The sequence below is a fragment of the Macrobrachium nipponense genome, chromosome 36 (genome assembly GCF_015104395.2).
Source record: "Macrobrachium nipponense isolate FS-2020 chromosome 36, ASM1510439v2, whole genome shotgun sequence".
NCBI classification, from domain to species: domain Eukaryota; kingdom Metazoa; phylum Arthropoda; class Malacostraca; order Decapoda; family Palaemonidae; genus Macrobrachium; species Macrobrachium nipponense.
In genome coordinates, this window is record NC_087220.1 from 60,479,681 (window position 1) to 60,491,809 (window position 12,129).

Consider the following 12,129-nt stretch of genomic DNA (forward strand, 5'->3'; position numbering starts at 1 on the left):
AACACGTGTAAGCTTACCCAGCACCCGAGCAGGCAGAACAGCATCGATTCCTGGTATGACTGGGAGAATGAATGTGCGAATGAGTGTGAGACTGGCTTCTCTTCACCATCTTTCTCTACCTCTACCTGTGGGCAGAGGGACACGGTCGTCACCATGCTGGAAAGGAAATTGATGCAGGTAAGCTACTCGACCGAGCTCCAACCTATCCCATTCATTAGGGATAGGAGCATATATCTACCACTTTCTCTAACAAGGGGGAGGAAGTGGATGCCAACTTGAGACAAACCCATAACTTTATGTTGCCTCTTGCAATCAGGAACAAGTGCTTGCTTGCTGGTACGAAGAGATACGCTTGCCTCTCTCTTAGTACTTGGCCCAGAGGTCTGGCCATTGATCCTGTGGTGCACACCCCGATCAATCGGACAGAGGCTTGGACCCCTCCCTCGCTCTTACGACCAGGGAGGCATTCCAGGGTTGGACGAACACCAGTCTGTTCATCAAAAGACTCAGATTCCTCCCACCAAGAAGTGAGTCTTCCTATTGTTGAAGGACCGAGGGTTTGTATTACGTATCGGAACAAATGACAATTTGTCGAAAATTGCATTTTTCCTAACTATACAAACCTGAGGTCCTTTACATATAGTCCCACCTCATACCACCCCTCACTCTGCGTATTTTGCATGGGCCTAAAGCAAAAGTGATTCTTACCTCGCAGGCGCGCACACTGTCGGACAAGCAGTTAACTACCGTTCTCCCCTTGTTCGAAGCTTACGACCGTTCCAGCTGCCGCTAGCTACTTCCTATTGTTAAAGGACCTCAGGTTAGGAAAAATACAATTTTTGACAAATTGTCATTTTAGCTATTATAAAATTTACAGTGGTGTTTTTGTAGGGCTTGGAACAAATTAGGCAATTTACATGTAAAATGCGGTTCAAGATATGAAAAACTCAGGTTACGAAGGCCACCTCGGAATGGATTAATTTCGTATCCTGAGGTACTACTGTATCATAGTTTGTTCTCTATGATTTGTGCTGATACGAATACAAAACATCGGTCCTTTACAATAGGAAGGTAACTAGCGGCATCTGGAATGGTCGTAAGCTTCGAACAAGGGAGTTTGGTAGTTAACTGCTTGTCCGACAGTGCGCGTAGGCGCGACTCGGAGGTGAAGTACCACTTTGCTTTAGGCCGCTGACGGAGGCAGACGTGTTGTTTGCTCTCTGCCCGCTTTCGTCGTACGCTTTGTATCTTCAAACTTGGTTTGCTTTGTGTGTGTTTGATAAAATACTGTAAGTACGTGTGCTTTGTATTTTATTATTATTTCATTATTACGCATTCTCATGAGCTGGAGACGTCCCACGCCCCCCCATCAGCCGCAGAGTTTGCCCTGGTGTGGAGGGCCGTAAGTGTGGGGCCCCGCTTTTTTCCAGAGGTTGATCCTCATGAATTATGTGCTCGGTGCCGAGGGCGCGAATGCTCTCGGGCCGAGCCCAGTGTTGTGTGTAATAATTGGTCGGGGGAGCAATGAGTGCTCTATGAGGGTAGAAGGAAGCGACGCAAGCCTGCCAGGGAGTCTTTTCGGAGGGTTCTCCGGTGACGCCCTTGGTCACAGACACGTCGTCTTCCTTCCTGCCGTCATCCCAGCTCTTGTGTATGCTCCTTCCCTTTCAGGGGGGGGGGGGGGGTTCTTCTTCCTTCTCTTCGCCTGATCCATTGAGCGGAGAGGAGGGGGCGAGATACCCCGACATCCAATTGTACTTGAGGTCTTCCGTTCGTCAGGCTTCCTCCTTCCCCCCCTAAGAAGTCTCCTTCGGGAACTTCTAATGGCTCGTCTCACTCCGGTGGGACGGGGGTTCTTCCACTGGTCCTCCTGCTCCTTCGGGAGCAGGGCCCGTCTCTCCTTCCGCAAGGAAGAAGAAGAAGATGGGGACCAGAGGGGTACCGGCTAACACCGGTACTTCCTCGCCTGATGCTAGAGGTCCTACCTCTACACCAGGTTCCAGCTCGGCCTCTCGTTCGCGAGAGGTACCGAGTTCACTCGGCGCCAGGACCGAGGCACGGAGCGGAAGGCTGGCGAGAGTCGCTCAGGTGACTCTCGCCAGGCCAGCAATCGCTCTCATAGCAAGCCGCAGGCTACCATGGTTGCCGTGACGGTCCCAGACCGGCCACGGGCTGAGGCTGGGAAGAGGTCCCCTCAGCGGTTCGACGCGCCATGAGGACAGGCTCTGCTCCCACCGCGACAGTGGTCTCTGCAGGTCTCCTGACCGCTTCTCCCATCGGGACCGGACGGGTAGGGAGACCAGCAGCAGCAGCTCTGACGCACCGGACCGGGGCCGCTGTTCTAGGTCCAGCCGCTCTCTCCAGGAGAGCCGCGCGACCAGGCCTGCAGCTCGATCGCCACCAGTGGGTTGGTGATCGCCTGCAGCCCCCCAAGCACACCGGTTCTGCCAGTGAGCGAGGGGGGAGTGTCAGGTCTTCCTCTCCGGTTCCTTCAACTTCCTCGGTCTACACCAGGAAAGGCGAGGCGACACAGAGTGATCTTGAGGGGCGTGCTCCTCACGGTCCCGCCACGACGCCCTATGAGCCAGGCACGGTCTTAGGACTGACCAGGTCGTACGCGCAAGTGGCAGGAGGAGACCAGGAGGGGTCTGTCGCTGTTCCTCCTTCTGGAAGAGGAGGGTCTCGAGAGGCGTTCTTGCTGGAGGGGCTTGACGGTCCAACTCCTCAAGACTCAGTCACTCCCGAGATCCAGAGTGTCGTTTGCAGAGGGTATTGTGCTGATTCGTCAGCACAACAACCTCGGGGAAGGATTGCCGTTCCCACCTTCTGAGCCCACGTCCCTGCTCGAGCCGTTCTGGGGTCCTAAGAAGGAACCCAAGACGACGGTGGGTCTGCCGTGATCAGAGCTGGCCGACTCAGTGCTGGGCCAGGTGGACTCGCTTGTCTCCGGACAAGAGGGTTCGCTACGGTCCGGTAGGTCGTCCAAGCTACTTCAACCGCCTCTACTACTCAGAGGATCCGATGCCGCCCAAACAGGTTAACCCGGAGCTAGTTAGGCTAACTCCGGGGCTGTCTCTGCAGCAGCTCCTGTCGGAGAACTTGTGGTTCTCGCAACAAGAGGCACTTGCACTGGAATCCACCGCCATGGCGGCTTTCCAGGCAGTCTCCTGGCTGGACCTGTGGTCCCTCAGTGTCCAAGGTCGCGACCACCTCGGGAATTATCGCTCATGAAGGTAACCCGGGTGTCGGGAGGCTATGCCAGTCTGGAGGTAGGGCCACTCCTACCTCGCCCACCAGACGGTAAACCTGTGGGCCAACCTGGTACTTCGGCGTAGGGACGCAGTCCTCACCCGAGTGTCCAAGGCGGCTGGGCGTGAGGTGACATTGGGTTTCTGCAACGGACCAGTGCGGAGTTCCTCCTCTCTTTTCCCAGGAGAAATGGTGGACGCGGTGGTGGAACGACGGCGCACTGATGACAGTGACCATCTGGTACACCAGGCAGTCTCGAAGGCTTCTGGGCAGCCTCGATCGACTGCAGCCAAACCCAAGAGCTTGGTTAGTGCTTCCTCTGCTGCTAAGACGATTGCATCGTCGAAGCCCCGAGGAATGACTCTGCCTTCAACTTCTGCCAGGGGCGGTCGCATTCAGCCCCCTCCCAGCCCTCCTTTCCACGAGGAGGAGCCGGGAAGAAGTCGAAGAGAGGCGGGAAACGCTAGGGACGGCGTTCCCCTCTCACCTGCTGCCGGAAGGAGGGGGTTGCCTGGCGAGCCATTGGGCAACATGGCAGCTCTACGATGGGGAGACCTGGATAGTAACGTCCTTCGGGAGGGTATCTACTACCCTTCGAGTCTCGGCCACCCCTCACCTCCAACCCAGTCCATCTTCAGACCTACGTTCCTGGAACATCAAAGGACGTAGGCCTTCGACAGGAAGTCCAAGCCATGCTGAGCAAGGAAGCTGTGGAGATCGTCAGGGATCGGTCACTGGGCTTCTACAGCCGTTTTTTCCTGGTGGAGAAGTCTTCGGGGGGCTGACGCCCGGTAATAGATCTCTCTCCCCTGAACCGATTTGTTCGCCAGTCTCGGTTCATGATGGAGACAGCACGTTCTATGCTCGACTCTATCAGGGAGAACGATTTCATGCTTTCGGTGGATTTGAAGATACCTGTCCATCAATCCTCCAGGAAGTACCTCCGCTTCATCCTCGACGGGACGGTGTACCAATTCAGGGCACTTTTGCTTTGGTCTCTCAACCACCCCACAGGTGTTCACGCGAGTGGTCACTCTGGTGTCTGCTTGGACCCACTCGTCAGGGATACGTCTCCTAAGGTATCTCGTCGACTGGTTAGTCCTGGTGAGCTCCCGCTCGCAGTTGGTACGGGACAGGGATCGACTCCTCAAGTTCTGCTGCAATCTGGGGATCGGGGTGAACTTTGAGAAGTCCGACCTCGAACCCAAGCAGAGGATGAAGTACCTGGGTAGGCTGATCGACACGGTAGGAGGGCGAGCCTTCCCCGCAGACTCGCGGATCAGCAGATTCAGAGAGGCAGCCTACCGGTTCCTGTCTCGGCAGGAACAGTCAACTCAGCAGTGGCAGGTCGTGATTGGCCACCTGTCGTCACTTGAGAAGTTAGTCCCTCACGGGCGTTTTCACTTGTGGTCTCTTCAGTGGAGACTAAAGGAGAGTTGGTCACAGGCAGAGGACCCACCGTACTTCCCCGTGTCCCTCACGGAGGAGGTGAGGCAGAACCTAGCCTGGTGGCTGGACAACAGGAACCTCGCAAGAGGAGTGCCTCTCTCTCTCTCTCTCCTCTCTCTCTCTCTCTCTCTCTCTCTCTCTCTCTCTCTCTCTCTCTCCGAGATATTGCGGTTTTCAGACGCGTCAACCGAGGGATGAGGCGCACACCTGGAGGAGTTGCTGGGTGCAGGAGTATGGGATCATCATGACAAGCACCTTCACATCAACGTCCTGGAGCTCAAGGCAGCGTTCCTTGCTCTCCAAGAGTTCCAGGACCATCTGATGGGACACTCGGTGGTGTTGATGTGCGACAACACCACGGTAGTGGCATACGTCAACATACTGGGGGGACCTAGTGTCCCTCCCGTTGCACCAGTTGATGTTGCAGGTGCACGAGTGGCCCGTGGCTCACTCGGTAGAGCTGTCAGCCTGCTACATTCCAGGCAGAGGAATATAGTAGCAGACAAGCTCAGCTGTCGGGATCAGGTGATAGGGACCGAATGGTCCTTTCACCCAGACGTGCCAGAAAGGCTCTTCAACCTGTGGGGGCATCCAGTCGTGGATCTGTTCACCAGCCGGCACAACAGAGAACTTTAGGTTTTCTACTCGGCTGTGCCGGACCTATGGGCAGCTGCAGAGTACGCTCTTCAACACCCGTGGGACAACCTCTTCGTTTACGCCTTTCCCCCGTTCTGTCAGATTCGCAAGGTGACCAACCGAATGTTGACCACCCCGAATCCCAAGATGATCCTGGTGGCTCACATCATTTGGCATCTGGACCTGCTGGCTCTTCTTGCAGAAGACCGAGAGATTCCTCCATGGTGTCGCAGACGGGTGTATCTCTTCTCAGAACCACTCTTCAGCAGGTTGCGGATTTCCTCACCGAGAGAAGCTCTTCTCCGTCCCCACAGTCAAGGATACAGAGCCGGCCTGGCCTTAGTCTTGAAACTGAGGGGAGTGGATACCTCGAACTCGTTCAAGATCTCCCTGCTATGAGGAGCTTCGAGAGGTCTTACCCACCCAGGGAACTCAGGGCCCCAGGGTGGGACGTGACTCTCGTCCTTAGGAGTATGATCGAAGTCCCTTCGAGCCACTCCGAGAGTCGTCAGACAGGGATCTGACCCTCAAGACCCTCTTCTTGCTGGCCCTGGCATCAACGAAGAGAGTAGGGGAACTGCATGGCCTTCCCTTCGATGTCAAGCATCCAGGGGAAGGGGATCTGTGACGCTCGATTTCGTACCGAACTTCGTAGCCGACCGGTTTGAGTCTTTCACAATCCCCTCCCTAATGGACTTCACCGACATAGATGCGGATGAGATGCTGCTTTGTCCTGTGAGGGCGCTATGGCGCTATCTAAAGAGAACTCGGCACCTCAGGCCTGAGTGTCGACGGCTCTTAGTTAGCACCGGGACTACCAAGAAAGAAGTATGCAGGAACACTCTTTCTTTCTGGCTGTGTGAGGTGATCAGGAGGGCGTACGAAGCTGATGGTAGCAGCAACATCCGTACCCTTCGTCCGAGAGCCCACGAAGTCAGAGATATTGGTCCTTCCCTTGTGTTACGCAAGAACTTCTCCGTGGCGCAGGTACTGAAGACAGGCGTCTGGTCCAACCAGACCACCTTCACCTCCTTCTACCTTCAGGATATAGCCCACAGGTCGTTGGACACTTTTTCCTTAGGACCTGTGGTGGCTGCTCAACACGTTGTGTAGCTTACCCAGCACCCGAGCGGACAGAACAGCATCGCATCCTTGTGTGACTGCATGAAGGGATAGGTGAATGAGAATGTCACTGGCCTTCTCTTCCCCATCTTTTTCTCTCCCTCTACCTGTGGGCAGAGGGACGCGGTCGTCACTACGCTGGATCAGGAGGCGATGCAGGGAAGCTACTCAACTGAACCCCATCCTATCCCTTTCATTAGGGATAGGAGCGATTATCCACCACTTCCCCCAACAAGGGGGGGAAGTGGAAGCCAACAAGAGACAACCCATGACTTCATATTACCTCTTGCAATAGGAACAAGTTCTTGCTTGCTAGTTTTAAGAGGTATGCTTGCCTCCCTCTTATTACTTGGGTCCAGAGGTCTGACCATTGATCCTGCGGTACATACCCCGATCATTGGGCAGAGGCTAGGATCCCTCCCTCTGCTCTTACAACCAGGGAGGGAATCCAAGGTTGGGCGAACACCAGTCTGTTCTTAAGACTCAGATTCCTCCCACCAAGAAGTGAGTCTTCCTATTGTAAAGGACCAATGGTTTGTATTCTTATCGGAAGAAATGGCAATTTGTCGAAAATTGCATTTTTCCTAACTATACAAACCTGAGGTCCTTTACACATAGTCCCACCTCATGCCACCCTTCACTCTGTGTTTTCTTGGGCCTAAAGCAAAGTGGTTCTTCACCTCCCAGTCGCGCGTGCACGCACTGTCGGACAAGCAGTTAACTACCGAATTCCCTTGTTCGAAGCTTACGACCGTTCCAGCTTCCGCTAGTTACCTTCCTATTGTAAAGGACCTCAGGTTTGTATAGTTAGGAAAAATGCAATTTTCGACAAATTGCCATTTTACCAGACCACTGAGTTGATTAACAGCTCTCCTAGGGCTGGCCCAAAGGATTAGATATTTTTACGTGGTTAGGAAAAAATTGGTTACCTAGGAATGGGACTTACAGCTTATTGTGGGATCCGAACCACATTACATCGAGAAATGAATTTCTATCACCAGAAATAAATTCCTCTGATTTCGCGTTGGCCGAGCCGAGAATCGACCTCGGACCACCAGATTGGTAGCCAAGCGCAAAGTCCATTCGTCTAATGGGAAACTAACTGGGGACTACCTGTACAGTAATTGGATTTTAGGTTTGTTAAATCGCAAAATTGTAATTAGTAGCCGAGCGTGAAGTCCACTCGTCTAATGAGAAACTAACTGGGGACTGCCTGTACAGTAATTTTTTTTTAGGATTGTTAAATCGCAAAATTATAATTTGCATTTATGATGCACTATGTTGTTTTGTAACACAAATTGATGATAATTTTTATGATTTCTTTTGTTTCATCTGCTATGTACCTCATTTAACTTAGTTATAGACGTTGGCAGGTCGACTGGTTCTTGCTCTTTCTGATGTCAGACACTGTCTTGGGAAAATGATATTTTCTTACTTTTTATCACTATTTCAGATAGAATTTTATTTTATTTTATATTTGAATTACAGACTTTATCAGTTACTCTTGTTGTTGTACACTTTCAGAATGTCCTACAAGTTTTCATTACCAGTGCAGCCAATGTCTTTCTATTAGAGGTTTCCCCTGATTATCCCCGACTGCTGGATGAACAAGTGGAAGTATGCAAACATGTCCTGAATATTTATCGTTACATGGTCATGAACACAAGAATGGAACAAAAATCATGGTTAGTTTGAGAGCTGTTTGATTGTATTATTTCAGCAGATATTGGGAGGAATCTTGGGGCCAAATATATGTCACTAATGGAATTTTTATGTGTATTATCTTTGTCAGTTTTGCATATATGATGTTAAATGCTGTAGTATCACTATTTCTGTGACAATAGTGTTAATACAAATTTTGCTGGAAGGCTAATAGCTAAGGAAGTGACATTTGTTCCGACACGTAATACAAACCCGTGGTCCTTTAACATATGGAATGTAATCAGCGGCAGCTGGAACTGGTCGTAAGCTTTGAACAAGGGGTTTGGTAGTTAACTGCATGCCTGGTAGTCAGGTGTCCCGCCTGGCTGGGAGGTGAAGCTTCACTTCGCTTTCGGCTGCCATCGGAACAAGACGTGCTTTTTGCCCCTCTGCCCGCTGTGTCGTATGCTTGTTTACTCCGTTACGAAGCCTACTTTCACTACTTTCCCTATAACCGAGTGCTTGTGCGAGTGGAAACTTGTAAGTACTTTGGATTTTTTGTTTATTGCTCGTGAATCGTGACTTAATGGATTCCCACAAGCTGGAGTATTATATATGAAAATGTGTGCAATTTCATGTATCCTGCAGGAGGTAAAGGAGCATTTCATTTGGTGGCTAGCTTCTCTCAAGATGAACAGAGGCTTGTCCCTGCTGAAACCGAGCCCGCACCTAGTGTTGTTCTCAGACGCGTCAGAGTCAGGTTGGGGAGCAACACTAGGGGCGAAGGAAGTGTCAGGCACCTGGAACAGGTGACCTGGCACATCAATGCGAAAGAGCTGTTCGCGATCTTTCTGGCTCTCGAGTCTTTCGAGTCGGAAGTCAGAGGCATGGTGGTCCAAGTCAATTCGGACAACACCACAGCTGTGGCTTACATCCAAAAACAAGGAGGGACACACTCCTTCTCCCTTTACGAGATTGCAAGAACCCTGCTTATCTGGGCGGAAGAGAGAGAGAGATCACGCTCTTAACCAGATTCATCCAGGGAGAAAGGAATGTGAGAGCGGACCTGTTGAGCAGGAGAAACCAAGTCCTCCCAATGGAATGGATGCTCAATCTCGACGTTTGCCAAAGGCTGTGGGCCCTGTGGGGCAGACCACATATAGACCTGTTCGCCACTTTTCAGAACAAAAGGCTGGACAACTTTTGCTCCTCGATAGCAGACCCGAGAGCAATAGCAGTCGACGCTCTCCTCCTGGACTGGTCAGGTATCGATGCTTACGCCTTTCCCCCATTCAAGCTGGTTGGGGAAGTAATGAAAAAGTTCGTGTCCTCTGCAGGAACGAGTCTTATCCTGATCGCTCCCTTTTGGCCCGCTCAGGAATGGTTCACAGAGGTACTGGAATGGACGGTGGACTTCCCCAGATCTCTTCCACTCAGGAGAGATCTGCTCAGACAACCCCACTTCGAGAGGTTTCACAAAAACCTCCCCGCTCTCTGCCTGACTACCTTTCGACTATCGAAAGGCTCGTCAGAGCGAGAGGCTTTTCACGAAAAGCTGCTAGCGCGATCGCCAGAGCCCGCAGGTCTTCAACCTTACGGGTGTACCAATCGAAGTGGGAAGTCTTTCGACGATGGTGTAGGTCGAAGAAGCTGTCCTCTTCCAATACCTCTGTGACCATTATTGCTGACTTACTTCTCTTTTTGAGAGAAGAATGTCATCTTGCAGTATCTACGATCAAGGGGTAGCGTAGCATGCTCTCTGCTGTCTTCAGAAACAGGGACCTGAAGACCGCTGAAGATAAAGATCTGCATGACCTCATCAGATCCTTTGAGACCTCCAAGAAAAAGTCCTCTCAACCACCTAGCTGGAATTTAGATGTGGTGCTGAAATTCCTAACGTCTAACAAGTTCGAGCCTCCCCGTCAGGCTTCGTTCAGGGACCTGACGAGGAAGTCTATTTTTCTCGTGGCTCTCGCCACTGCAAAGAGGACTAGCGAGTTGCAAGCTCTGGACTCGAGAGTAGGTTTTAAAGGGGACTCAGCTATCTGTTCCTTTGAGCCTTTATTCCTGGCCAAAAATGAGAACCCCTCGAAGCCCTGGCCTAGAAGTTTCGAGGTTAAGGGTCTCTCTCCCTTAGTGGGGAAAGAAGTAGAAAGGTCTCTTTGCCCTGTCAGGACTCTTAAATATTATCTTCAGAGGAAAAAGCAACTTAAGGGCAGTCTAGAGAGTCTCTGGTGTGCGGTCAGAGATCGAAGAAGGCCCATATCTAAGAACGCTCTGGCATTCTTTTTGAGAAGCGTCATTTACAGAGGCACATGCGACGTGCGATGATGATTTTTTGCAGCAGCTTAGAGTTAAAGCGCATGAGGTAAGAGCCATTGCGACTTCTCTATCTTTCCATAGGAACGTGTATGAAAGATATTCTGGCTGCCACTTACTGGAGATGCAACTCTGTGTTTGCATCCCATTACTTGAAGGACGTAAGGGTTACGTACGAAAAGTGCTTCTCGCTGGGGCCATACGTATCTGCGGATTTGGTGCTGGGAAAGGGAGCTAATTCTAATCCTTGATAGTTTAGTTAGTTTTTAATTTGTGGTGATGTGTTTTTATGGTTGTTTGAAAGAAGGTTTGGTGGTAACTTCTTTCAATCGTAGTTCTAACCCGGGTTAGAGGGTCAGGTGGTCGGGATTGGTTGCGTGCTCCTTGATATGCCCAGAGGCAAGAGGTTTTGTCATGTAAGTGGAATAGCACCCATTGACAAAGATCCTTTAAGGTTCTGTTGCGTAAGTGGATAAGACCCCATTGACAGATCCGCAGAACTCTCAGCCATAGGTCACTACCTCGCTGAGGTTCTTGAGGCAAAGCAGGCTCTTAGACAGTAGCCATGAAGTCTTCTGCCAAATCAGGTAAGAACCAAGGTTTAACCTACATGTGTTGTTTCCTGTTTATTTAAGTAGTTTAGCTGTCTCTTACCCTCCACCAAGGGTGCCAATCAGCTAAGTATATATCTGACAGGGAAGTTGAATGTACAAAAATGATATTGTTATGTTACAATAAAGTTTTGTACATACTTACCTGGCAGATGTATACGATTTCTGGGCTCAGCTGTGTCGCTCCGTGAAATACGTTCCTTTAGCGCTATTTCTAGTCCAATTTAGCAGTTCTCTGGTATTATAGCAATATTTTACCTTAGAAATAGCGCTAAAGGAATGTATTTCACTGGGGCGACACGGCTTCCTCGCCCAGAAATAGATTTTTCCTACGTCAAAATCCCATTAATGGCCCGCCCAGCCTCCCCTCAGGAGACAGGTGGAAGAGAATATCTGATTAGAAAACAGGAATGGTTCCTAGTCCCGCCACCCAGCGGCGGGAGGGTAGATCACCTGACCTACCTGTATCGTGTGCCGCGAAATTTGAATTTTTGTCGGGGACGACGGAGTCTATAGCTAAGTATATATCTGCCAGGTAAGTATGTACAGTGGGGCCTTGCTTAGTCACGGATCAGCAATCACGGATTCAGTTAATCACAGGTTTTTCCTTGGACCACTTCTCAGTCTATATATCGCTGGTATGAATCACAGCATCCGGGCTTGTCGGTGGTAGGCTAAGCCTCGTCCGGTTCCGATAACCAATAAATGCATGAACAGATTCACATTATGATATTAACTGACAATAAAGGTAATAAAACCATTCTCACCTTATATATTAGTGGCATATCTTCATAATATATAGCCTATTCATGGAATAATTCCACGTCATTGACATCAACTTGTAGTTGAGCGGCCAGCAGAAATGTAAACATTGAGTTACACTTCACAGCACCTTTGTCATTCTTAACCTTTTAGAAATGTTAATAGTAGCAGTTTAATTACAGTAGTAATAACATTTAGGAAAACATAAATTTTCAATTCAAACTTCATTATTGTTTTGGTATAACGTAATCAACTTCTCTGAAGTCTGAACACTGCAGTCATACAAACGATAATTGTCATAGATTATTGTATGTTGTTTGCAATCGGCGACGAAGCGTAA

At 50.4% G+C, this 12,129-nt stretch overlaps 1 protein-coding gene across 12 annotated transcripts in view; it reads left to right on the forward strand.

Annotated features, from left to right (window-relative positions):
* Positions 1–12,129, forward strand: part of LOC135203741 (ral GTPase-activating protein subunit alpha-1-like) — a 217,753-nt gene that overhangs the window by 111,355 nt on the left and 94,269 nt on the right. For all 12 annotated transcript variants that reach the window (XR_010312009.1, XR_010312010.1, XM_064233673.1 and 9 more), the window contains exon 10: positions 7,981–8,141. Coding sequence is in view for 10 of the 12 variants with exons in the window: in XM_064233673.1 (XP_064089743.1) it covers positions 7,981–8,141 (161 nt within the window). In the remaining 2 variants the exon portion in view is untranslated. The remainder of the gene's footprint in view (positions 1–7,980; positions 8,142–12,129) is intronic.